Raw genomic sequence first — 26,086 nt, forward strand, 5'->3', positions numbered from 1 at the left:
AGCCCAGGTCACAGCTCCAAGCACATGCACGCAGATGGTCAGTTTACAAGGAGGCTTTGTTATCAGTTTTTTCAAGTTGGTTGAGATTTTTGCTGCTCTTCTTGCAGTTTTGCCAGTGTAGTTGTAGTTATTGGTTAAACCCTAAACCCTGCAGTTCAGATGGAATTTACATCAATGCAATATTTACTAGTGACCTAATTAGTTTTTTTTTTAATATTTATGTGGCTGCTCTGGGTCTTAAGTTTCAGCATGTGGGATCTTTAGTTGTGGCATTCGAACTCCCGTTAAGACGTCTGGGCCACCGGGGAAGCCCACTATGTACAAGCTCTCAAAAAATAAATTAGATTTGCTGGTAGTTGAAAACATGCCCTCACAGTAGCGGGAGACATCGCTTATGGGATCAAGTTCCCTGCCCAGGGATCGAATCCAGGCCCCTTGCATTGGGGGTGGAGTCTTAGACACTGGACCAGAGAAGTCGCCTAATCAGATTTTAAGAAAATCACGTCTAATGGCTCAGATGAGTTACTTACATATCTATAGTGTAGGCAGATGCACACGTCATAAAAACATGTGCTTCTTCAATTATTACCTCACAGGCAACGTGCTGCCTGAGTTTGCTTTTCTCTTGAGCCAATCTCAAGTTTTCCTCCCTACAACTGAAACCCCTGCCAAGTCTACCGCTCTGTCATCTTACTTGACCCATTTACAACATGTAACTCTGTGGACTTGCTTCCTAAAATGCTGTCCACGGGGCCTCCAGGCGGCCTCTCCCTTGGTTTTCCATCAAAGGCAGTTCCTTCATAATCAGTCTCTAGGTTCATCGTGTTGAACTGGAGGGCTGAGTCCATCCCATCTAGGTGACCTCACTGTTTTAGCTTCAAATGTCATGCACTTGTCCCAGCAGACATCCTTCTAGACAACTGCTTTTAGAAAAGACGTACCTACACTAGTACCTGATTCCACAAATCAAACAAAATCCAGAGAAAATTTCTTCTATAGAGAAAATAGGTCACAATTGATAACAGCATTCAGCATTTCTTTTGCAATAAGCCCTCAATACAGACAGCATGCACCCCAGAACCACACTCAGCATATCTGTATCAAGCTGCCATAGCTCTGAGATATGAGCATCTGTGCTTACCTCAATTTATTCTATGCATCCATTAAGATGCATCTGCCCTGAGTTTACTGCTTTGCTTGATACCATTTCTGCCAAGTTTTCATAGGAAGGCCCTACTTGAGTGTGGGCAACCTGTATCTCTGGACAAATTCTCCAGCTCTCTTCCTGACTTACCTGAGTCAGCCTCAGTCTAGCCTGTTCAGAACTGCACTCTTGATTTCCTGTACTCAGTCTTCCCTGTGTTTAACTCCTTTCTTCCAGATGATCAGGACAAGACACTTGCCATCCCCCTTGTATCTATTCTTTCACCTCATTCAACACCTTAGCAAATCCTAACTTTGAATCACCTGTACAATTACCACCTTAGACTAAGCCACTCTCTCTCATATTATTCATCACTGTTCTCTGCTTTTACCTGGCCACCCAGCACCCAAAATGACCCTTTAGATCAGATCACACTAGCCTTCCACATGAAGCCCTCTTGGGGCTTCTGTGTGGTTTCCTCTTTTCCTGTGCACTTCCTTTAGCTCAGGTCCTCCTGCTATCTTGGGCCCAGTATCCTGGCCACCTTGTCCCCTGAACCTGTCAACCACACTCTACTTCAATTTGCTACTCTTGCCTGGCATGCTTTGCTCCCAGATACCCACGTAATCTCCTTCCTTTTCAGCCTCCTTACTAGACAGTGACACAAAACACATGCCTTCTGACGTGTACAGGAAGTACCTACCACCTGTTATTCTGTTATCTTAACCCAGATGACACTAACTAGAAAACAATCCAATATAAGCCTTCTTAGGCAACTACCTGGCCTCTCTTCACTTCCTAGTCTCTATATTGCTATTCCTGCTCTTTCAGCCTTTTCCATGCACGCTCACGCTGTCAGGCCACAGCTTGTTACTTCTCCCACTACGCCTGTCACCTTCATAGCACTGAGCCCTGCCTGAAAACTCTTTCCCGCTAGTACATTTCAGAGGCAAGTGGCCTCCTAGATCACTGGCACGTTGTCTACAGTTTACAATAGAATGCTTAAAGTTGCCCTCAGCATGACTGCACTTTCCAATCATTTGGATTGTCACCAGAGGGCACTACCAACCTGAGGCTCTGCACCGTACCATGGACTCTTGGTGTCACCTGGTTGTAGGGTTCCAAGTTTTGCCCTGTGTTCCCCCATTCAATCTGGGCTGCCACAATCAGACAGGCAGAAAGCGCAAGGATGTTTTTCTTGCATCTGTAGTGGAAACCTTAGCAGACAGTAAACTGCTTCAGGTCTGTCAAATAGATGCATTTTCATGTTCTGACACCCACATCTTTCTACAGATAAAACAAGAGCACTGGCTTTTCTCTCTGCCCACCAACTACTCCACAGTCCATTTATCATTTCATCTTTTACAACAATGGCCTGTCAATCCTTCCTATCAAGGGCCATGTGGGTACCTCAGGGCCTGCAGGAGGCCCTTAGACCTGTCACTCATCTGTTCTAGCCATGTCGGAACCAGCCAATACCACCCAATACAGGGCATGGTAGTGTCCTAGTCAAACTGGACACAAACTTTATTTTTTTCATGTCCCATAAGCTACCATGAACCACTTTAAAAATGTAAGCACCACCTTAGCCACAAAACAGGTGGTGGGCGAGCCAGTCTGTCAACCCTGTTCCAAGGAGTTTGACAGAAGTATTCCAGATGTCTAGATTTCTCTAGAACTCAGCTCTAAAATAAGCTCAGACAGTACTTTGCTTCCAACTGTGTTAGTCTCTCTTTATTCTTTTGTAAACGCCTCCATTTGTAGGTGATGAAATGTGTAAGCAATCCACTTCAAATGCTGGTTGGCACTGCCATGAGCATGGTCTCTCCCTTTACTCCACACTCAGTTACTTCTGATTCTTGCATATTCCAAGTCCCGGAAGTGGTTTCACTGTAGACGTTATCTGAAGGTGCTTTCTAGTGGTAGGCTACAACCAGACTCTAGCTGCTCCAGGAAGGCTACAAGGATGGATTTAGATACGACATATTAAACTAAGAGGCATTCTTTCCATTGAGTTTAAATGTGTTTTATTTTTAGACAACCTACATGACACGTTTTCTCAAAAACAATGCCTCCGCTCCAAATAAATCAATGTTCAAAACAAATGAAGAGCTCGAGATGACATCAGTCCCATCTGTCTAAGTCCTGGTGTTGTGTGGATGAAAAGCAGTGGCCAGCCAGTTTTGACGACAGGTGATTGATCCAAAGTAACTGCCAACTTTGTTACTGGGAAAACAAGGAAGAGCCCATTAACACACCTTTCTGGCACGAAAGCATCTCACGTTTCTAAGCTTCAGATGTACTCCCCTATTCAATCCGAGCTGCCACACAGAGACAGACAGAAAGCGCGGGGATGTTGCTGTTGCATCCTAGTGCAAACCAAAGGAACAACTGCAGACTGTTCAAGGTCTATCAGTGGATGCAGAACCGTCCTTACCAAATCAGAGAAGTCATTCTGAGAAGGCCCACCCACCCTATTCCAACAAAAACCTCACACATTCTTGAATCCCTTTGGCAAGACATCTGCACTGTCCTTTGACAGTCCTGGTCACTGCTGCCCCTGATCCTGTTTAGGGTAGATTGCTTTAGCACCAAGCAGCTTGTGGGATTTCAGCTTCCCAACCTGGGACTAAACCCCGGCCCTTGGCAGTGGCAGCCGAGTCCTAACCACTGGACCAACAGGGAATTCCCTAGTGTAGCCTTAAATTTATCTTACTCCCAATTTACATGGAAGCCGCTGAAAGCCAAGATAAATGAGTGGCTTCATTTCTCCTTTAGCAATTCCTTGCGCAGCAGACATTCATTTAATTTTACTAAAGCAACTGGCCATCGGGTCAGCAGCCTGCTCTAAATTCTATTTACTAAAAGCTAGTAACATCATGGCCTTTCCAACCAGCCCCCAATTATCACTAAGTGGTTTATTTGCTAAAAGGTTAATACTTCCATTTTTACATGACTGATTTCAACATACTTCTTTATACTTACACATTTTTCCATCTCTAAACCATCCTTAAAGAAAATCATATATGGGGTTACACCATCCTCACGGTAGTCCAGCAGAGCAACCATGCCATCTGGATTCATGTTTTCACCAATAAAGAACTTAGGAAGCAAACAAATACCCAGAATTAGATTATACAAGAATGCATTGGATCAAAACACACAATAAATCAAAGGATTCCGAACACCAATATCTAATCAAGGCACTATTTATTCAGCAACTAATGAGTTCTGATGAGGAGGAAAATGCTCACTAATCAAACTTCGGTTCATGCAAAGTACTAATAGCCAAATGTTAAGAGTTCAGAGCAATCCAGGAGCTCTGAGCTCCCTGGAAACCTAACCCCACACATCTCAGTCTAAACCCTACAAACAAGGCTGTTTACATAGTCAAGCACAGAGAGCACAGGGCCACCAACGAGTAGAGCACATCACGTGAGAAGTCATCGTATGGCCAGAGGATGTGTGACAACTGGAACATCAAAACAGCCAGGCTGTGTCAGTAAAAGAAAAGTCACCGGAGCTTCTCAATAGGACAAGCTCAGATCAGAAAGAGCTGCAGTGGCAACAAGACACACTGGTATTGTAAAAAAAAACAGAAGACTACTTCAGAGTACACAAGTAATTCCAAAGAACTGGGAAATGTTGAGTCGAGAAATAAGATTTTGGAAGCAGAAGACAAGATCTGGAAACATGCTTGCTTAGGAGCAGAGAAGGAAACTCCCTACAGCCCCGACTGCTGAAATAAAATCTGTTAAGTATTTAAACTGCTCACAACACAGAAAAATAACTCCAACTTAATTACATCAGAAGCTCATCAAGTCACTCATGTTTTGCTCAGTTAAAATTATACAATCCTTTGATCCAAATATTTTAAAGTTATTTACCTGATAGTTTTTGAAATTAGCAAGGATGTGCTTGATTTGTTCTGCAGCCCCTGTCATAAAAGGTTTTACTCTTTCTGGTCTCTGTTCTTCAAGTTTCCCTTTGATTCTAAAACACATCGACACATGAATCAGTTCTGAGCAAAGTTTCCATTCAGTAAAAATTCCAAACAGAAACCAGCAAAATATCACAGAGATTACTAACTCATATGAGGGATGTTTTAAGACTGTTCCTAACTTTGAATTTCACCTCAGCTTATTCTGTACCAAAGGACTATTCTAAAATAGAGTAAAACCACAATGCACCCTCCAGTATTCTCATATTTACAGAAAAGCAGCCCCCCTTCTGAGCTCTTCAATAGAAAAAAGCCTTTGACAAGCACGCCTGCTGTTAAAAATCTCAAAGGAAACCAACCCCTAAATCCTACAGGATTTTCAGACATCAACTGGGTGTGTCAGTATCACTTACGACTTCATGTAATCTTTGATGTACTTCTTGTAGGCTTCTTTTGTGAAGCTGGTTTCCTGCAAGTGATGGTTCATGACAATATCGACACCAGTGATTACTGTGCTTTCGGTACCTTCGCCCTCGGGGCCTTCAGCGGAGGCATTTCCACCAATGAGCGAGTCATCGATGTTACCCTCTGTCCTACTGACCATCTGCATTAAGAAAAAGTTTAGTCGCTAACACATCCTCGACCTTACCATAAACGCATCCAAGAATCTATGCTGCCAGCTCTTTAATCCGTCATCCCTCAACACTTAATTCTCGTTGAAAACCACGAACACTACGGGGGGTGGGGGGGAATCTATGCCCTTCGTTCTCCTGAAACATCTCAGTTCAACAACTCTTCGTTGGCCCAAACGACAAAGGGGTCATTTACAACACAGTGCCAAGTTTTGCATGGGCTGTCGGGTTGCTGAGCAAAGAAAAACCGCGCAGACGCTAAAATGCTTGGGTCGCCCAAACAGGAGATAACCTGTCTGTCCCGGACCGCCTGGGAGGGAGGATGGGCGTCGAAGCGGCGGACCTATTTCCAGGCACAGCTCCGCCTCCAGTTTTCTAGAAAAACCCGAGCCCGGAAAGAGAGTCTCCTCCGCCAGGAGGCAACGGGGAGGATTGCACAACCTCGGGCGGGGGAGCGGCGGAAACCCGAGCCCGCCCCGCCTGGCCTCGCCTCCCCCCTGCGCCACGGCCCCGGCCCGGCCGACTCACCTTCCCCTCCACCTCCAGACACAGCCCGTCCGCGACCTCCCGGATCTTGTAGATGTCGGAGAACATCTCGTCATCTGCTCGGGGACACAGACCCGCCCGTCACGAGGCGCCCGCGGCCGGAGCGGGCGCCATTTCCCGCGCCGCGCCGCCCCTCCCCGGGCGCCCCGGGCCCCGGCGCGCGCCCCTAAGCAGCGCCCCTCCTCAGACCCACGACGGCGGCGGCGGCGGCGGCGGCCGGCCCCCCTCCTCCACCCATATGCCGCCGCGTGCCCTGCGCGCCGTGTGAGGGGCAGTGCAGTCCCAACTCACGGCTAATGAGGTCCCGGTAGATGATCATGATGGCGACTGGAGGGAGGCGACAGCGGCGCTGGCTTAGCAGGAGCCCGGAGCTCAGAGCGAGCGCAGTGCGGCCAGAGCGGCGCTCGGGGGGAGGGGGGAGCGGGCGGAAAAGGCCGACTCTGCCGCTCCCCGACCTCATATAGAGGGCACGTCCCTCTACGTCATCGCGCGCAGCGCCTCCGGAAGCGCCGCGAGCGGTGACGCATCACGCAGGCTGCGCGAGGGGCGGGGCCGCAGTGCGGGCCGTGGGGGAGGGGAGGGGCGCATCCGGGGACTTGGCCCCGGGGTACAGGACCGCGCGTTCCCCACGGGTCGCCGGCGACCCTGGGAAAGGGGAAGGCGGAGGAGGGGGTGGGGCGGAGGGAAAATGCCTGACGGCGCGAGGGAGGGGAATGGTAGGTGAGGAGCGCGCGCGAGAAGGGAGGAAGGCGCTGCCCGGCTCTGAGTGGTGGAGGCGGCGCCTCAGGGTCGGCCCTGGTAGGTGCCAGGCCCGGGTGGGGCTTAGATGAAATCTCAAGTTTCCGCCGCAGGCCTGGTGCCGCGCAAGCTCCCGCTGTTTCTGGGAACTGAAAGCGTCACCTGCTGTGAAGGACTTTGCGTTTACGGAGGGTTCCCTTGACGATGAGGGCAGAGGACTTGGCTTGTGACCAGCCCCTGTGATCTCCGAGGACCTTAGAGAACTTTTCAGCGCTTGTCCCAGGGCTGCCCCACTTCGAGTTCCTGGATTCTTTTGTGGGGCGGAGCCAAGTCCGGTCTGTGGGACCCACCTCGGCCTGCCAGCCCCCTGGGAATGATCGTGGGGGGCGTAGAGTCTGGAAGGGGGCTTGAGAAGGAAGGAAGCTGTCAAGGAAGTTTGCACAGCTTTCCTGTTTCTCAGTTTGGTCGCATATGTGAAAGCTTGTGGTTCCTAAGGCAGGTAAAGAATATTCCTGTTTCTGTTTTGCTCTTGGTCTAGAATTAAGTCCTTTGTTTGAAAAAAGGATGTATTCTCACTCTAAAGTGTAGTTGAAATACATTAATTTTAAAAATATAAATAAACTGTAGTACAGATAATAACCCAGGAGCTAGAAGGTTAAACATACAGAGAAGGAGCTTTACACCTGCCCCAATTTTATTTGGACTGTAGACTCAGTTACTCGGTACTAAAAAAAAAAAAACCGGTTTAGTGACATCTTTGGTTTAAAGGCAAATGGGTATGAAACCGGAGAGATTCTTCCATTCCACAAATATATTTGTGCTCTGCTGTGTCCCTAGCACAGAGGTCCCAATTTTGAACAAGTTAAATCCAGTTCAACCCTCAGAAAACTTCATTCTGGTAAATAAAAAATCAGGCAGTTATAACAAACTTCCCCATATGCAACAATAAAGTATTCCACAGAATAAGGGAGGGCAACTGTTGTGAAAGAGTAGGGCACGAGTCAGTGATGGAGGAGTCAAAATGAAAAGGAGCCGGGAAAAGGGATCCTCCCTGGAAGAAGGGGTCTGGGGCTACTGGACACGCCCAGGGGACCTTGTGGATACCTGAAAAAAGGCTAAAACTGGAATGAAGGGGATTTGAAAACACACTGACGTCTTCTGATAAATGGTCCACTAAGGATCGCGGAAACCCTGATTATTTCTGAGATGTGTGAATGGAACATTGTTATCCCAGGCATATCACAAGTTAATTATTTTCCTCAACTTTAACTTTTCAAATTATTCAGAACCATTCTCATCACTCATACAATACCGTCAAACATTTTTCCCTCTACTCCTTTTCTGGTTTTATGTTCAATTAAAAACTGCCCGCCCCCCCCCCCCCCCCAAGTTTTGTAAGACAGCCACAGAGAAACAGAAAACTGAAGAGATTAGAATCAAAGCAGCCTAGCCTGAAATCTTGGGTTTATCTAGTGCTTGTCCTGTGGCTTCGGGAAAGTCAGACTCCCTAAGTCTGAGCAGAGAATGCAATTTTTGTGAGTTAAAGAGTTTGGGGAAGTTAGATAATGAAAAATGACTAGCATCCTCAATAGGTTATCAGTAAATATTGGTTGACCTTGGGTGCATAATTCTTTCCAATGTTATTACTTTTCAAAATACTCCTGAAACTATTCCATTCAGTTCAGTTCAGTTCAGTCGCTCCGTTGTGTCAGACTCTTTGCGACCCCATGAATTGCAGCACGCCAGGCCTCCCTGTCCATCACCAACTCCCGGAGTTCACTCAGACTCAACGTCCATCGAGTCTGTGATGCCATCCAGCCATCTCATCCTCAGTCGTCCCCTTCTCCTGCCCCCAATCACTCCCAGCATCAGAGTCTTTTCCAGTGAGTCAGCTCTTCCCATGAGGTGGCCAAAGTACTGGAGCTTCAGCTTCAGCATCATTCCTTCCAAAGAAATCCCAGGGTTGATCTCCTTCAGAATGGACTGGTTGGATCTCCTTGCAGTCCAAGGGACTCTCAAGAGTCTTCTCCAACACCACAGTTCAAAAGCATTAATTCTTCGGCGCTCAGCCTTCTTCACAGTCCAACTCTCACATCCATACATGACCACAGGAAAAACCATAGCCTTAACTAGACGGACCTTAATCGGCAAAGTAATGTCTCTGCTTTTGAATATGCTATCTAGGTTGGTCATAACTTTCCTTCCAAGGAGTAAGCGTCTTTTAATTTCATGGCTGCAATCACCATCTGTAGTGATTTTGGAGCCCAAAAAGTGAACTCTGACACTGTTTCCACTGTTTCCCCATCTATTTCCCATGAAGTGATGGGACCGGATGCCATGATCTTCGTTTTCTGCATGTTGAGCTTTAAGCCAACTTTTTTGCTCTCCTCTTTCACTTTGATCAAGAGGCTTTTTAGCTCCTCTTCACTTTCTGCCATAAGGATGGTGTCATCTGCATATCTGAGGTTATTGAGATTTCTCCTGGCACTCTTGATTCCAGCTTGTGTTTCTTCCAGCCCAGCATTTCTCATGATGTACTCTGCATAGAAGTTAAATAAGCAGAGTGACAATATACAGCCTTGACGTACTCCTTTTCCTATTTGGAACCAGTCTGTTGTTCCATGTCCAGTTCTAACTGTTGCTTCCTGACCTGAATACAGATTTCTCAAGAGGCAGGTCAGGTGGTCTGGTATGCCCATCTCTTTCAGAATTTTCTACAGTTTATTGTGATCCACACAGTCAAAGGCTTTGGCATAGTCAATAAAGCAGAAATAGATGTTTTTCTGGAACTCTCTTGTTTTTTTCATGATCCAGCGGATGTTGGCAATTTGATCTCTGGTTCCTCTGCCTTTTCTAAAACCAGCTTGAACATCAGGGAGTTCACGGTTCACGTATTGCTGAAGCCTGGCTTGGAGAATTTTGAGCATTACTTTACTAGCATGTGAGATGAGTGCAATTGTGCAGTAGTTTGAGCATTCTTTTGTGTTGCCTTTCTTTGGAATTGGAATGAAAACTGGCCTTTTCCAGTCCTGTGGCCACTGCTGAGTTTTCCAAATTTGCTGGCATATTGAGTGCAGCACTTTCACAGCATCATCTTTCAGGATTTGAAACAGCTCAACTGGAATTCCATCACCTCCACTAGCTTTGTTCATAGTGATGCTTTCTAAGGCCCACTTGACTTCCCATTCCAAGATGTCTGGCTCTAGATTAGTGATCACATCATCATGATTATCTGGGTCGTGAAGATCTTTTTTGTACAATTCTTCTGTGTATTCTTGCCATCTCTTCTTAATATCTTCTGCTTCTGTTAGGTCCATACCATTTCCGTCCTTTATTGACCCTATCTTTGCATGAAATGATCCCTTGGTATCTCTAATTTTCTTGAAGAGACCTCTAGTCTTTCCCATTCTGTTGTTTTCCTCTATTTCTTTGCATTGATCGCTGAGGAAGGCTTTCTTACCTCTTCTTGCTATTCTTTGGAACTCTGCATTCCGATGCTTATATCTTTCCTTTTCTCCTTTGCTTTTTGCCTCTCTGCTTTTCACAGCTATTTGTAAGGCCTCCCCAGATAGCCATTTTGCTTTTTCACATTTCTTTTCAATGGGGATGGTCTTGATCCCTGTCTCCTGTACAGTGTCACGAACCTCATTCCATAGTTCATCAGGTACTCTATCTATCAGATCTAGGCCCTTAAATCTATTTCTCACTTCTACAGTATAATCATAAGGGATTTGATATAAGTCACACCTGAATGGTCTAGCGGTTTTCCCTACTTTCTTCAATTTCAGTCTGAATTTGGTAATAAGGAGTTCATGATCTGAGCCACAGTCAGCTCCTGGTCTTGTTTTTGTTGACTGTATAGAGCTTCTCCATCTTTGGCTGCAAAGAATATAATCAATCTGATTTCTGTGTTGACCATCTGGTGAAGTCCATGTGTAGAGTATTCTCTTGTGTTGTTAGATTAACCCTATTTTATTTGGAAATATTTGGAAGATTTAGACATTGTATATTGTACTAAAAGGATTTCTAGGTGACTTTGGTCAAGAATCTGCCTGCCAATGCAGGAGACACAGATTAGATTCCTGAGTTGGGAAGATTCCCTGGAGCAAGAAATGGCAACCCACTCCAGTATTTTTGCGGAAAAATCCTAGGGATAGCAAAATCCCTGGCAGTCCTCAGGGTTGCAAAGAGTCTGACACTGCTGAGCGACTGAGCACACATACTGACACTGTGCTAAAGACTGTCTTCTATTAACTCACAACAGTCATAGTGGATTCCTGAAAGAATTCAACTTGTGTCCATAAAAGATTTCAATCTCAGGGTTATATTTGGTAGGTAATGATAATTCTGTGACTAGATAATTCTAAAAAATAAAACCTTTCGAAAATTCGATTTAAATTCCAGAATATTTTTTAAACTCCATCTTATGGTCTACAAAATCTATGTTGTACCTTGAAAATACCTGCTTAGAACACCAATGATACCAATAGTTTCAAGAAGATTAGGCACCACTTACAAGCCACTGACAAAACTGTGGGGATTTGACTTTTATTCCAGCTAATTGGCTTTTACTTAGGCATCATTTGAATGTTTTTATTACATTTCATTCCTTAAAGCAGTGATTTCTAACAAATCTAAGACTGTCCCAAATTTTATAGTTTGGCATCTCTTGCAATTAAAGAGGTTTCAAAGACAATGTCTTTTGATCTCTTTACACAAGTACTCACATGAAAAAAGCAGCTCATGGGGTCCTCATTTTTTAGCTAGGGATTGACTACATGGCTTAAGCACATAAGTGTTTATTCTTTCTTATTAAAAAAAGAAATCAACGGTATTGACAAAAAAAAAGCAGAACCTGAAAGCTAAGAATTAGGTTTTACTTGGCCAACTAAACTGAGAACTTAAGCCTGGGACACAACCTCTCATATAGCTCTGACAGTCTGCTCCAAAGAAGTAAGGGAGGAGGCAGGATCAGCTCAGTTCAGTCGCTCAGTTGTGTCCGATTCTTTGCGACGCCATGGCCTGCAGGCTTCCCTGTCCATCACCAACTCCTGGAGTTTGCTCAAACTCATGTCCATCAAGTTGGTAGTGCCATTGAACCATCTCATCCTCCTGGCATTTCATGTGATGTATTCTGCATATAAGTTAAATAAGCAGGAGCCAGGCAATGGCAGCAGCAGCCCACTCCAATACTCTTGCCTGGAGAATCCCATGGATGGAGGAGCCTGGTGGGCTGCAGTCCATGGGGTCGCTAAGAGTCGGACACGACTGAGCGACTTCACTTTGACTTTTCGCTCTCATGCGTTGGAGAAGGAAATGGCAACCCACTCCAGTATTCTTGCCTGGAGAATCCCAGGGACAGGGAGCCTGGTGGGCTGCCGTCTATGGGGTCGCACAGAATCAGACACAACTGAAGTGACTTAGCAGCAGGATAGGTAGGAGTTCTTACAACAAAGACCAGGTAGTGGGAATATCAAAAGATTAGTGTTAGCTAAAGATAACCAAGTATCTCAAGGAAAGTGGAGCTTTTCTTTTTATGGGAAAGCTCACATTCCCCTTCTCCTCCTGCCTTCAATCTTTCCCAGCATCAGGATCTTTTCCAATGAGTCAGTTCTTCCCATCAGGTGGCCAAAGTATTGGAGTTTCTGCTTCAGCATCAGACCTTCCAATGAATATTCAGGACTGATTTCCTTTAGGATTGACTGATTTGGTCTTCTTAAAGTCCAAGGACTCTCAAGAGTCTTCTCCAACACCACAATTCAAAAGCATTATTCTTTGGCACTCATCCTTCTTTATAGTCCAACTCTCACATTTGTACATGATGACTGGAAAAACCATAACTTTGACTAGATGAACCTTTGTCAGCAAAGTAATGTCTCTGCTTTTTAACATGCTGCCTAGGTTGGTCATAGCTTTTCTTCCAAGGAGCCAGTGTCTTTTAATTTCATGACTGCAGTCACCATCTGCAATGATTTTGGAGCCCAAGAAAATAAAGTCTGACATTGTTTCCACTGTTTCCCCATCTATTTGCCATGAAGTGATGGGACCAGATGCCATGATCTTAGTTTTCTGAATGTTGAGCTTTAAGCCAACTTTTTCACTCTCCACTTTCACTTTCATCAAGAGGCTTTTTAGTTCCTCTTCTCTTTCTGCCATAAGGGTGGTGTCATCTGCATATCTGAGATTATTGATACTTCTCCTGGCAGCCTTGATTCCAGCTTGTGCTTCATCCAGCCTTGCATTTCACGTGATGTACTGTGCATATAACTTAAATAAGCAGGAGCCAGGGTAGATAGGAGTTCTTACAACAAAGACCAGGTAGTGGGAACATCAAAAGATTAATGTTAGCTAAAGATAACCAAGTATCTGAAGTTAAGGCAAGGAGCTTTTCTTTGTATGGGAAGATGCCAGAGTCTGGGTTCACTGAAATCATTCCTTTGATACATGCCTCAGCTATCTGGGGCCGTTCTCCTGATTTCTCATCCTGAGTCTCCACGGGGTATATCATTGGGTGGGGCGGTGGTGGGGAGGTGGGGTGGTGCTGCTGCTGCAGTGGCTGAGGGCTTGACAGCTGTTTGTCTCCATTCTGAGTTCACTCTAGGTTCACTGTGCAAGGTGGCTGTAGTGGCTTGAGGACTTCAGCATCCTTTGATTACTGATGTGGCAGGCAACATTTTTTCATTGTTGAGGGGTGCAGTCAGACTGAAATTATGAAGCCGTGGTGTCTTCATCGGCATCGCAGACCCAGGCTCTTCCTTTCTTCTCCATCATCCGTATGGTCTATAATAGGTGCTGGAACTTCAGCCATCACATCCGTCTTGCAAGCAGCTGGTAGAGAGAAATGGCCACAGGAGTACATCCTAGCTTATGTTTCTTTGCTTTAGGGCGGAACTGTCCAAAAGAACTTGATGTGACAATGGAAATGTTCTCTATCTGCTGTGTCCAACACCACAGCCACCAGACCGCAAGTGCGCTTGAACTGTGGCTTGTGTGACTGTGCAACCGAATGTTTACTTCTGTTTCACCTTAATGAATTTGAGTGTAAGTATCCATGGCTAGTAACTTTATTGGGCCACAGAGTCCTATAATGAAAGCTCTGTGAGGTGGGGGACATTATTTCGCTAACCCCAGCTCTCAGAACAGAGCCTCCCTTGATAATTCTTGATGAATGAATGGATGAGATGAAGCTTTCTTCATTTCTCTCTCTTTTTACAAATCATTTGTTTATTTTTGGCTGTGCTGGGTCTTCATGGCTGTGCACAGGCTTTGTCTAGTTGCAGCGATCAGGGGCTACTCTCTAGTTTTGGTTCATGGGCTTCTCGTTGCGACGGCTCTCCTCGTGGGGAAGCGTCGGCCCTAGGTGTGCGGGCTTCGGTAGTTGTGGCGTGCAGGCTCAGTAGCTGTAGCTCACAGGCTCGGTTATTTGTGGTGCACGGGCTTAGTTGCTCCACAGCATGTGGCACCAGGGATGGAACCAATATCCCCTGCATTGCAGGGCGGATTCTTCACCACTGGATCACCAGGGAAACCCTTCTTCATTTCTCTTAATTAGATTATGGCTAATTCTATTTCAGTTAATTAATTGGATTTTGCATATGTCCAAAACCTGGTATCACAGTGCTTTTCAAACTGAGAATTGAGAAACAATTTAGTGAGTAGTGACCAACTTTATTAAAAATGAAATAAGATACAAAAGAAAATAGAATCACACGTAGTAAAGATGAGCATTGTTTCATGGAACTTTTGTTTTAAATTTATACGCGTGTATATGTATTGTATCTCAACATAAGATGTATTTTTTCATGTGGATCTAGGCCCAAGAGGTTTGAAATCCTTTGATTTAGGCAAATTTTCTCTTCAGATATATTTCTTGGCAGCATCAACTGTGCAGTTTTAGTGGTACATGTCCCAAGATTTGGTGAACACTTATTTTTGACTCTGGCACCCTTTTGGACAGGGATCTTGTCGCCTTCTGTTTTGTGAGACTCCTTATGCTTAACAGGAGAATATCAACGCCAGCTCCTAGCAACATCTAGGCCTAGCTGAGAGTACAGATTCCTGTCCTCTTAAGTGAAAGCAAGTGACATAACTAGTGTAACTTCTATTGTTTTGGGTTGTTTTTTTTTTAACTTTTTATTTTGTGTTGGAGTACAGTCGATTAACAATGTTGTGATAGTTTCAGGTGAACAGCAAAGGGACTCGGCCATAATCCATTGGTGTTTTTGATGAATGTAAAATGATCACTAAAATTTAAGATAGTTTTAGGCATTTGGATATTTCTTTTTGCTTTGAAAAATAGAACTTTGTTCTGATTATAAAAATAATAATACACATTATAGAGTATTTATAAACCACAGAAGAAGCCACCTATAGCTATTAGTGACATGTTAATATTCTCAGTTTATAGATTTATAAAAAGAGGGGGTGGTTGGGTGGGATCCTACTGATGTTAAAGCAACTTCTCTATCAGACTTAGGGCATAAGTCTCTTTTGTTTTAGGTTTGCTCTAAGAGAAGAGATCTGTTAAGCCAATTCAAAGACCTCTTGGTTGAAGCTACTTTTAATTATATTTAGGCTGGATTTTTGAAAATATCTAGTAAAACATTATTGGGCTAATCAGTGAGCTAACTGGGTAACTCCAACTTTCCCATTCTTAATCTCTCTTAGGTCTATCAGAAAATTGTTCAAGTATTTTTTATTATGAATATTTCCTCATATCAGTAGCTATTTATCTAAAATGTCATCTAAAATTATTGTAAATAGTCCAACTGATGAATGTACTATAATTTATTTTAAAATTATACATCTGCAAATTGGAAAACATGGAGATGCACAAGGAATTTTTAAAAATATATATTCAGGTACCCACACAACCACAATGAATAGTGGCTAACAGTTTTCATATTTACTTAAAGTTTTTTTAAAAAAATATTACAGGTAAACTGAAGTCTTCTTTATCCACCTTTATCTCATTCCAGAGGTTTATCCACCCTCCTCACTGATACCCATTCAGGTAAAAACATCATCCATATCCACATTTCTGTAAGAAAGGGATTAAACAGAAATTGGAGGGTCTACTCCTTCCGTCTAGGGCCTGACTCAGCAGTTGCACAAGTCACTTCTTTTGTCTTTTTTCCAGAACCTGATCACAGAACACTCAGCTCCCAGAGTGATCAGGAAATATATTCTTCACACTGGTTGGGAAATTGACAAGGAGCTGAAAGAATAAGCAGTCTCAGTCATAGCCATGTTGGAATTTCTGTATTTACTGGCATGAGCGTGTACTCAGTCACCTCTTTGCGGCCCTGTGGACTGTAGCCCACCAGGCTCCTCTGTCCATGGGAATTTTTAGGCGAGAATACTGGAGTGGGTTGTCATTTCCTCCTGGGAGTGGAAGGAGGATATAGAGCACAGAATAACGTCAGAGGAATATTTAATGGCTGTGAAACAGTGGCTGACTTTTCCCTCAGTTTCTCCATCTTGCCTCACAGATGTGTAAGCCCTTTTTCATTATGAATGAATGAATGAACATGAACAAATCAATAGTAGAGTTTTTTCCATACTTACTTTCGCCTCCCTTCCAGAGTACTAATTTGTTGGCCATCTTACTCCTCTTTTCTACATGATCTTTCCATGCCTGGTGCATCCAGCCTGTCTGCCCACCCCTTCCCATAATAGTCATGGAATTCAGTACTTAGTAGGAAACCCAATACAATTTTAGAAGTTCAAAGAAAATTTAGGATTTTAAATAAAGGGCCTGAATGCAGTAAAATCTCATCGTTAGGACAAATCATGTTACAAAGTAGTAGTATCACTATCCCCTCTAGGAAATGAATATATACCTGTCTGCATAAATATAACAATTTTTCAGATGTTTCATATTAAATTACTAATAGTGATTACTATGGAGACCGTGGTTGGAGTTAATGTGGAGAAGAGTTAGAGTTTTATTTTTAATTTTATACCCAGTAGTACTGTTAGAATCTTTAACACGTGTATGTTACTTTTACAATTAAAATATTATAGTGCAGTGCTTCCCAAACTTTGGGAGTTTATATACTAAGAACATTTACAAGGGATTCCTGGTGGTCCAGTGGTTAGGACTCTTTCTCTGCTGTGGCCCAGGTTCAACCCCTGGGCTGCATGGCACTGCCAAAAAAAAAAAAATTTCTAAGAAATTTGAATCTCAATATAAGTTTGCCAATAAACCCATTAAAAATATAACCATGACTGTGGCCTGTAATTGCCGTTTCATAAATGAAAGGGCATAATCTCTAAGTAATGGGTAATCCTCTAAACTGAATACATTTAATTCTGTGAAAAATTCGTTACATTGTCCTTATTTTTCTCATTTTTGCTTTGGATCTTTTAAAAACTTTTTACTCTGGGTTTCTTCCTGTATTTTTATACTTGGCACAGATAGGGTGAGTGACTTGCTCAAGGACACACAGCCAGTGGATAGCAGAGGGGAAGAATCCAGGTTTATGGACTTCTGACTCTCCAGGGGTTCCTTTTGGTTGAATTAGTGAATGAATACAGCCAGATACTTGGAATTCTGACATCAGAATTCAAGCTTCTTTAGAATGAATTAACCTAACACTTATGTTTAGGATATGAGCAACAATGAAAAAAAGTGAAAATCCTAAAGAGGATGTTTTGGAGGCAGTATTTAATTGATCTAAATCGTTATGGAAGTTTTTTGCAGAGTTGAGACAAACAGGGAAGAAAACAATAGAGACCTCTTCATTAAGCTCTTGGCATGGCAACAGTAATCTTTCAAGACTGCCTTAGATGGAGTCACTGGAATGTTAACAATGAAAAGAATTTTTTCTTTAGAGTTCTTAGAGCATACTAAGGCATAGTAATTTATGACTGCTTTTAGAGCAGTTCTATTTGAAATATCAGATATGTAAAAACGTAGTCAGAAGCCCAAGAACTAAAATTATAGGAATATATATAGCCCTATATATGATCTAAATAAATAAATAAGTAATCTATAATTTACATATGTAAACTGAAATATAAAATATAAATGTATGTAACATAAAATAGAAATATTATAAAAATAAATATGTATGTTTCTATCCATATATTTCATATACAATATAAACATTTATAGAACATAAATGAACATGAATAGATAATTTTTTATGGGCCCATTTTTGGCCTACCCTGTATTGTGGATCCTTTAGTATAGACAGAGATGTTAGAGGTGTTGCTACCATTCTCAAAAACTGTCCCAAAATGACGAGAATTAGGTTTGTAACAAACAGCTTTATGGTGATGAGGAAATCATCACACATGCTAGTAAAGTCATGCTCAAAATTCTCCAAGCCCGGCTTCAACAATACGAGACTCATGAACTTCTAAATGTTCAAGCTGGTTTTAGAAAAGGTAGAGGAACCAGAGATCAAATTGCCAACATCCGCTGGGTCATTGAAAAAGCAAGAGAGTTCCAGAAAACATCTATTTCTACTTTATTGACTATGCCAAAGCCTTTGACTGTGTAGATCACAATAAACTGTGGAAGATTCTGAAAGAGATGGGAATACCAGAGCACCTGACCTGCCTCTTGAGAAATCTATATGCACGTCAAGAAGCAACAGTTGGAACTAGAAATGGAACAACAGACTGATTCCAAATAGGAAAAGGAGTATGTCAAGGCTGTATATTGTCACCCTGCTTATTTAACTTCTATGCAGAGTACATCATGAGAAACGCTGGGCTGGAAGAAGCACAAGCTGGAATCAAGATTGCCAGGAAAAATACCAATAACCTCAGATATGCAGATGACACCACCCTTATGGCAGAAAGTGAAGAAGAACTAAAGAGCCTCTTGATGAAAGTGAAAGAGGAGAGTGAAGAAGTTGGCTTAAAGCTCAACATTCAGAAAACTAAGATCATGGCATCTGGTCCCATCACTTCATGGGAAATAGATGGGGAAACAATGGAAACAGTGGGAGACTTTATTTTTTTGGGCTCCAAAATCACTGCAGACGGTGATTGCAGCCATGAAATTAAAAGACACTTCCTCCTTGGAAGAAAAGCTATGACCAACCTAGGCAGCATGTTAAAAAGCAGAGACATTACTTTGCCAACAAAGGTCCGTGTAGTCAAGGCTATGGTTTTTCCAGTTGTCATGTATGGATGTGAGAGTTGGACTGTGAAGAAAGCTGAGTGCCAAAGAATTGATGCTTTTGAACTGTGGTGTTGGAGAAAACTCTTGAGAGTCCATTGGACTGCAAGGAGATCCAACCAGTCCATCCTAAAGGAAGTCAGTCCTGGGTGTTCATTGGAAGGACTGATGTTGAAGCTGAAACTCCAGTACTTTGGTGACTTGATGCAAAGAACTGACTCCTTTGAAAAGACCCTGATGCTGGGAAAGATTGAGGGCAGGAGGAGAAGGGGATGACAGAGGATAAGATGGTTGGCTGGCATCACTGACTCAATGGGAATGAGTTTGAGTAAACTTGGGGAGTTGGTGACGGACAGGGAGGCCTGGTGTGCTGCAGTCTGTGGTGTCGCAAAGAGTCAGACATGACTGAGCTACTGAACTGAACTGAACTGATGAGGAACTGTACTTCCAAGTAGTTTTTTTAATCACCATTCTGGGAAGATGTCTCAGGAAAACAGCCTTGTGTTCCTCTTTACCCTTACACACAGTACTTCTGACACCAGCTGTGTCATTTTTTTTCCATAACAACCAATTCTCCGACACCAGCTGGATGTGTAGCAATTCAGTTCAGTTCTGACACTAACGACCAGAATCCCACATGTTAAGGGCTGAGGACCACAAGACTCAGATGCACACCCCCGCCTTCAGTTGCCTGTTGTAAGCAGTAGGTGTCCAGGTTACCCAAAGCTTCTGTGCAACTTGACTGCTCATCAAAGCTTCCCTACAAAGGACCACAAATGATCTGCTCCTTGGATTCAATCATTTGTGAGAACAGCTCACAAAACGCAGAACAGTTTCCTTAATTCTTGCTGATTTACCTACTCTCAAGAAAAGTCTGAGACCTCATTGTCATCTTCATGACTCTGCAATGAAGCTGTCTAATTAGTAGTAGTAGCAACTGGTTGATATAGGATATCCCAGTCTTACTTTCTGGCTGAACTGGCCTTCAGTTGGGAACCTGTGGTCATTTGTTAAACACTAGAGCCTGTGGACTGTAAAACAGTAGTTTTCATCCCTGGCTGTACATTAGAACTGCTTGGAAAACTTTTTAAAAATCTCAGCGCCCAGGCCATTCTCCAGATCAATGAAATTCGGTTCTCTGTGAGAGGGACACAGGCTTCAGAATTCTTTTTTTTTGTTTTTGCTGTGCCTTATGGCTTGGCGGGATCTTAGTTCCCCAACCAGGGAGCAAAACCGTGCCCTCTGCAGTAGAAGCGTGGTGTCTTAACCACTGGATCGCCAGGGAATTCCCTGAAGAGATTTTAATAAGGATTTTTCAGAATAATAGTCAAGAGAAGCAATTTGATTCCTTTTAAAAGTGCGAGTGCCTGATAAAGGAAGCCAGAAAGAGAAAACAGCTAAGTGGTTTGGGGGCGTGCTGTCTGCAATGTGACCATCCTGACCCCTCAGAGGAGAATTGCTCAACAGTCAGTTTGGGGAGGCTGAGCCAACTTGGGAGGGCTGAAGGATGAGAGAGACTGTGGGAAATGCCTCACTTAACTCTTTTCTCTGTCTCCGAAAAAGAAGCTACTAACTGTCTATACAAATTAAAGGCACAGTTGGGCTCAGATGGTCACTTTCTCCCCTGGGCCTCCACGGCCACCATGTTTTTAAATCTGTCATCTCTGATCTCTTGGAAACCCCCCTTCTTCTGTTCTCTCCAATTTTTCTCTGTAACATTTATCAATAACCAACATACTGTTTATTTTATTTATTTTTAATTTAAATTTATTTATTTTTAATTGGAGGATAGTTGCTTTACAATATTGTATTGGTTGCTGCCATCCATAAACATGAATCAGTCATAGGTATATGTATATCCCCTCCCTCTTGAACCTCCCTCCCACCTCCCATTTTATTCATTTTTTTATCTTCTGCCTCCCTTCAAGACACCAGAGAGGTAGAGATGGCCCTTTTTGGTCATGGATATATCCCCAGTGCCTGGAACAGTGCCTTGTAGACAACCAATCAATAATTGTTCAAAGAATGGACCTCAGATCGAGACTACTAATAGTGGGACTTCCCTGCTGGTCCAGTGGCTAAGACTCTGCACTCCCAATGCAGGAGACCCTGGTTTGATCCTTGGTCAGAGAACTAGATCTCTGTAGCAACTAAGACCCAGCACAACCAAATAAATATTTTTTTAAAGACGAATAAGAGTAACTGATATAGATTTAGTCTTATATTCGAGCACAGCAGCCCTATGAGATGGTCACATTCATGTAAGCAGCTTTTCTGAATCCCTTTATGCCCTGCAGTTTAGGTTTTTGGCAGTGCCATTGACAAAAGATGAAGGTGGAAGAAGAGCAGCTAGGGGCTAGAAGAGGCTGTTTGGATAAGTTAACCTAGAAAAGAGCTCTTCCTCTGAAGCAGGAAAAATGCTCTAAGACATACTATTCAGGAAGAAATGCAAGAGGTAGAAGAGAAGGACATGTACAGCAGAAAGCAAATTTAACACCCAGATGCACATAATACAGCCAGCAGGTTGCTATAGATACATGCATGTATTTGCAAAAGTATAGATGACAGTCTCGAAGGATACGCAGCACACTGATAAAAGTGGCCAAGCCCGGGAGGCAGCAGAGTGGAGGAAAAGCACAGTTAAGGGGAACTTCAGTGCTCACTGTGATGCTTAGATTATAATGTATCACAAGAATATTTTCCTATATAATTTCACCTCTGATTTATAAAACATTCTTTGTCTCATAGATACCAAACATAAGAAAACAAGCAAAATAGGGGGGAAGTACTTATATTACTTATAGACAGTGTATTACAAAAATGCACTGCAGAAATAAGAAGCGTACACACCTAGAAGAGTTAAGGGCTTTCTATTTCGGAATCATGCAGCAGGAGGTAATGGATTTTCAGTTCACTTAATAAGCAGAGTGTGTGAGTGTGTGTATGTCTGCGCGCGTGCATGCGTAAATGCACACTAGCATGATTTTGATCCAAAACACTGCCGCATAAATTACTTTGCTAAAAACAGCAGCAAGTACTTATTAGGGAGCAGTGAAGGAGGGGTGGGTGGAGGCTTGTCAACGCACTGCAGGAGGAAGATAGCTTATCTTCAGCTTTCCATTCTTTCAAGTGAAAAGCACAGTGGCTTGGGAATTAGAGATAATATAACTTGGAGAGTAGATTCATTTCTTTTCCTTACACTTTGCCCTCCTTGAGAAATTACCGGTGGCAGCTTATAGAGCTCTGTGTAGCACCCAGCACCTTTCAAAATGAATGAGGCAATTGTTGCAAAAGGAAAATGAGAGTAAGACAAGATGAAGCCAGAGGTAAGTATGGTGTCAAACTGAGGGTCATTAAGCTCTGCACAGGTGTCAGAGGTGACCTCCAAATTTGCCCAGGAGCTTTTAGCAACCAACAGGGTGGTGGTGGATATAATTGGTTATTAGTTATAAGATTCACTGTCATTTTGTATTAAAAGATCTTTTTTCTAGAAGAAACCTTTTTTTGGTGGTGGGGGGGGGGAGGGTGGGCTGCATCCAGTCTTAGCTGTGGCATGTGGAATCTAGTTCCTTGACCAGGGATCAAACCCAGGTCCCCTGATAGGGAGCTCAGAGTCTTAATCACTGGACCACCGGGGAAGTCCCTAGAAGAAAACTTTTTTTTTTAAAGTGTCCAATAGGGACTTCCCCGGTGGTCCAGTGGTTAAGAATCCACCAGGCAACACAGGGGACATGAGTTCAGTCCCTAGTCGGAGAATGAAGATCCAGCCTGCCATGGGGCAACTAAGACACCTCGCTGCAAGTACTGAGCCTGCGAACCACAACTAGGGATTCTGCGTCCCACAGTGAAAGAGCGCTCGCGGTGCGACCGGGACCTGACGCAATCAAGCAGTGTCCAGTGATGAGACGCACAAGGCGCTTCTCCCATGAGCCCCCATCAGTAAATACCCCTGCAGCAAACCAGAAAGTGTAGTAATGGGTTACACATACGGTTATCTTTGTTTGTTCGTCTTGCCACATCACACGGCCTGTGGGATCTTAGTTCCCTGACCAAGGATTGAACCCAGTCTGGCAGTGAAAGCGTGGAGTCCTAACCACCAGACCACCAGGGAATTCGCTGTGGCTTATTTCTTTCTGTCTCCTTCAAAGCAGCCCTAATGTTCCAGCGCAATTCCGTAGCAGGAATTCTGCTAGCAGGCCGATCAAAGGGATCCTGCCTCTCAGCTTTCTGAGGTCTGGATTGATTCAAAGATAAAATAATTTTATGATCTGGAATGGACAGAATATTCTTCAAGCAATTTACCACACGTTATTGTTTCTGTAACACATATGTCTGCTGGGGTCTCCGGTCCCCAGGAAACCTAGTTATGGTTGGCATGTACTCTCTGAGGAAATCCAAGACCCGCCCGAAGATTCCTAGTAATGTGTCTATTCTCACAGTCACTGACAAAATGTGGGAAAAAAAGAGAGAACATGACCTCCCAGCGCTGCAACGATGGGTGTCCTTGTGTCTACAGTATCGTCAGCCACCAGCTTCAACTTCCCTCATCCAGTAGCTCAGACCAGCTCCTGGCTGTTCCCTCTCCTCCTCCCTGCTTCCCATCTTCCCCATTAGGAGAAAAAAGAGAGGCAGCTTAGCTTTGCCGTCTCTTCTCCTTCTGTCAAGGTCTCTCACTTCTATTACAACCTGATGTGTTGAAGTCTTTTCCCAAAGGCAGTTCTTCTTCCTAGAGGAAAAACAAAAGTTATTAGCATCCGAGCTTTGGGGGAGACAAGTAGCACTGGCTTTTTATTTGTTCGTGCAGCACATGTATATGGAGTGATTCCTCTGTGCCTGGCTAGGTGTACCACACGGACACAACAGAGTCTTTGCCCTGAAGGGAAAGGGGAGCAGAAAGGAGATTAAACACACAAATTACAATAGTGTCCCAGCCCTCTCTGTAGGGGAGGTCAGAATACCACTGACAGCATTTAACTCAAATAAAAGTCAACTAAAATCAATTCATGGGCATTCCCTGGCAGTCCTGCCAAGGGCATGGGTTCAGTCCCTGGTCACGACCCCCAAGCTGTGAGGCATGGCCAAAAAAAAAAAAAAAAAAAAAATCATTTCTTTACAGAATACCAAAAGTGTCTGAAGATAACACTCAAAGCAAAGTTTATAACTTTTAGACTACCTTGAATTTAATAAGTGTCTTTTATTTATTTACTTTTGGCTGCACTGGGTCTTCATTGCAGTGTTCGGGCTTTCTCTAGCTGCAGCAAGCGGGCGCCTCTCTGTAGTTGCGGTGCGCGGGCTTCTCATCGCGGTGGCTTCTCTTGTTGCCGTTCACCGGCACTAGAGCACGGGCTCAGCCACACCGTAGTGTGGCTCATTCCTGGACCGGGGATTGAACCCATGTCCCCCCCAGTGCAAGGGAATTCTTAACCACTGGACCATGAGGGAAATCCTATAATTGTTTTTCAGCAGGGATCTAGAATTACTAATACATATTTGATCATGTTGGGTGTTTGAAGGGGCACAAGTAATGGTGCCCTTCTCCCTCATTGGGGTTCAGCATCAGTTAAGACATAAAATCAAGGAGTTAGGGAGCCGGGACCAAAATTTTTTTGCTGACAAAGGCCCAGTTGGAGGTCAGAGATTCTATCAGTGCAAGACTTCCTAATACTTAACCCCCAAATGAGGCCTGTAAACCACACTGCCTAGAGGAGCGAGGTCAGTCATGTCCAACTGACAGGTCCCTGGAGGTGGGGAGGGTGCGGGGAGTGGGGGAGGAAGGCATGAGACCACCTATGTCCAATGGGTTCTTCCAGACTCACCAAGTGAGAGGGGAGGCTGGGGCTAGAGGATTTCCTTGCCTTTTGGTCCCTTATAGGATGTTGGGGAAGGCAATGGCACCCCACTCCAGTACTCTCGCCTGAAAATCCCATGGACGGAGCAGCCTGGAAGGCTGCAGTCCATGGGGTTTCTAAGAGTCGGACGCAACCAAGCGACTTCACTTTCACTTTTCACTTTCATGCATTGGAGAAGGAAATGGCAACCCACTCCAGTGTTCCTGCCTGGAGAATCCCAGGGACGGAGGAGCCTGGTGGGCTGCCGTCTATGGGGTCGCACAGAGTCGGACACGACTGAAGCGACTTAGCAGCAGCAGCAGCAGCAGCAGCAGTCTTTTGTGTATGGACATGGTCTTACAACTCTTCATGTTTCCCTTTTCACTTTGACTTCTAGGGAGCTCAGAGCCATTTCCAGCAACAGGATCTTTTGGAATGCTTTTATGTTCTCATTTGCTCCTGCTTACACTCAGTGTCCCTACTTTCATTTTCCCTTTGCCCTGACTCCCTCACTTTGTATTTTGAGGATTTTTCTCGCGTGCAGTTTAGTTGCTGTATTACCATACGCCCCCCTGTAAGCCACATGAAACCTCTTTTGAAACAAGGCAGGACACTAACAATACACACTTAGGGTTAGAGTTCTTGGCATTTTAAATCTCCTAAAAACGTATTTTAAAATCTTGAGAATGTGTTAGAAACCATCCCCATCTTTGACGAGATGACAACCTATTGCCACATATGCAAACAGCTACTAGAACCAACAGAATTTAGTAGGTTACAAAGGTGGTACAAACTAAAGTAGGAATTCAGGAGCCGAGAGGCCCATGTCTGTCTTTATGGGAAAGGTGCAACCCCACTAGTCCTTGCAGTATGGCTAGTCTATCATTCAAAAGGCAGGAAGGGGGCCTCTCCTGGAGCTCCACTGGTTAAGACTTCACCTTCCAGTTCAGGGGTTGAGGGTTCAATGCCTGGTCTGGGAGCTAAGAACTCGCATGCCTGGTGGCCAAAAAACCAAAACATAAAACAGAAGCAATATTGTAACAAACTCAAATTTAAAAATAATCCATATTAAAAAAATAGAAAAGGTAGGAATGGTGGGCTTGTTTAGATGTATACGTGCAG

At 43.8% G+C, this 26,086-nt stretch overlaps 1 protein-coding gene and 2 non-coding genes across 4 annotated transcripts; all 3 read right to left on the minus strand.

Moving 5' to 3' along the window:
* Positions 1-2,275: 2,275 nt before the first annotated feature.
* On the minus strand, positions 2,276-2,405 carry LOC128057917 (small nucleolar RNA SNORA31). Its single transcript, XR_008200370.1, has one exon. It is a non-coding gene; the product is annotated as a small nucleolar RNA SNORA31 (small nucleolar RNA).
* Positions 2,406-2,630: 225 nt separating this feature from the next.
* TPT1 (tumor protein, translationally-controlled 1) lies at positions 2,631-6,707 on the minus strand. 2 transcript variants are annotated; one of them, XR_008200324.1, is made up of 7 exons: positions 6,554-6,707; positions 6,245-6,318; positions 5,498-5,688; positions 5,032-5,137; positions 4,130-4,246; positions 3,191-3,370; positions 2,631-3,102 (listed from the first exon to the last, which is right to left on the minus strand). XR_008200324.1 is itself a non-coding variant. In XM_052649923.1 (6 exons), the coding sequence occupies exons 1-6, from the start codon at positions 6,579-6,581 to the stop codon at positions 3,368-3,370; spliced, it is 519 nt and encodes a 172-aa protein (XP_052505883.1). In that variant the 5' UTR covers positions 6,582-6,707; the 3' UTR covers positions 3,155-3,367. The 2 variants fall into 2 exon arrangements, 1 of the variants encoding a protein (XP_052505883.1); XM_052649923.1 differs by lacking the exon at positions 2,631-3,102 and having other exon boundaries at positions 3,155-3,370.
* Positions 3,440-3,569, minus strand: LOC128057916 (small nucleolar RNA SNORA31). Its single transcript, XR_008200369.1, has one exon. It is a non-coding gene; the product is annotated as a small nucleolar RNA SNORA31 (small nucleolar RNA).
* Positions 6,708-26,086: the final 19,379 nt, after the last annotated feature.

The sequence above is a fragment of the Budorcas taxicolor genome, chromosome 12 (genome assembly GCF_023091745.1).
Source record: "Budorcas taxicolor isolate Tak-1 chromosome 12, Takin1.1, whole genome shotgun sequence".
NCBI classification, from domain to species: Eukaryota; Metazoa; Chordata; class Mammalia; order Artiodactyla; family Bovidae; genus Budorcas; species Budorcas taxicolor.

Excerpts from the sequence above, each read along its gene's own strand:
- TPT1 (XM_052649923.1), bottom strand. The coding sequence starts at position 6,581 with ATGATCATCTACCGGGACCTCATTAGCC. Across the intron at positions 5,689-6,244 it reads GTCTGGAGGTGGAGGGGAAG|ATGGTCAGTAGGACAGAGGG; the intron begins GTGAGTCGGCCG and ends TTCTTAATGCAG. Across the intron at positions 4,247-5,031 it reads CTAATTTCAAAAACTATCAG|TTCTTTATTGGTGAAAACAT; the intron begins GTAAATAACTTT and ends TTGCTTCCTAAG.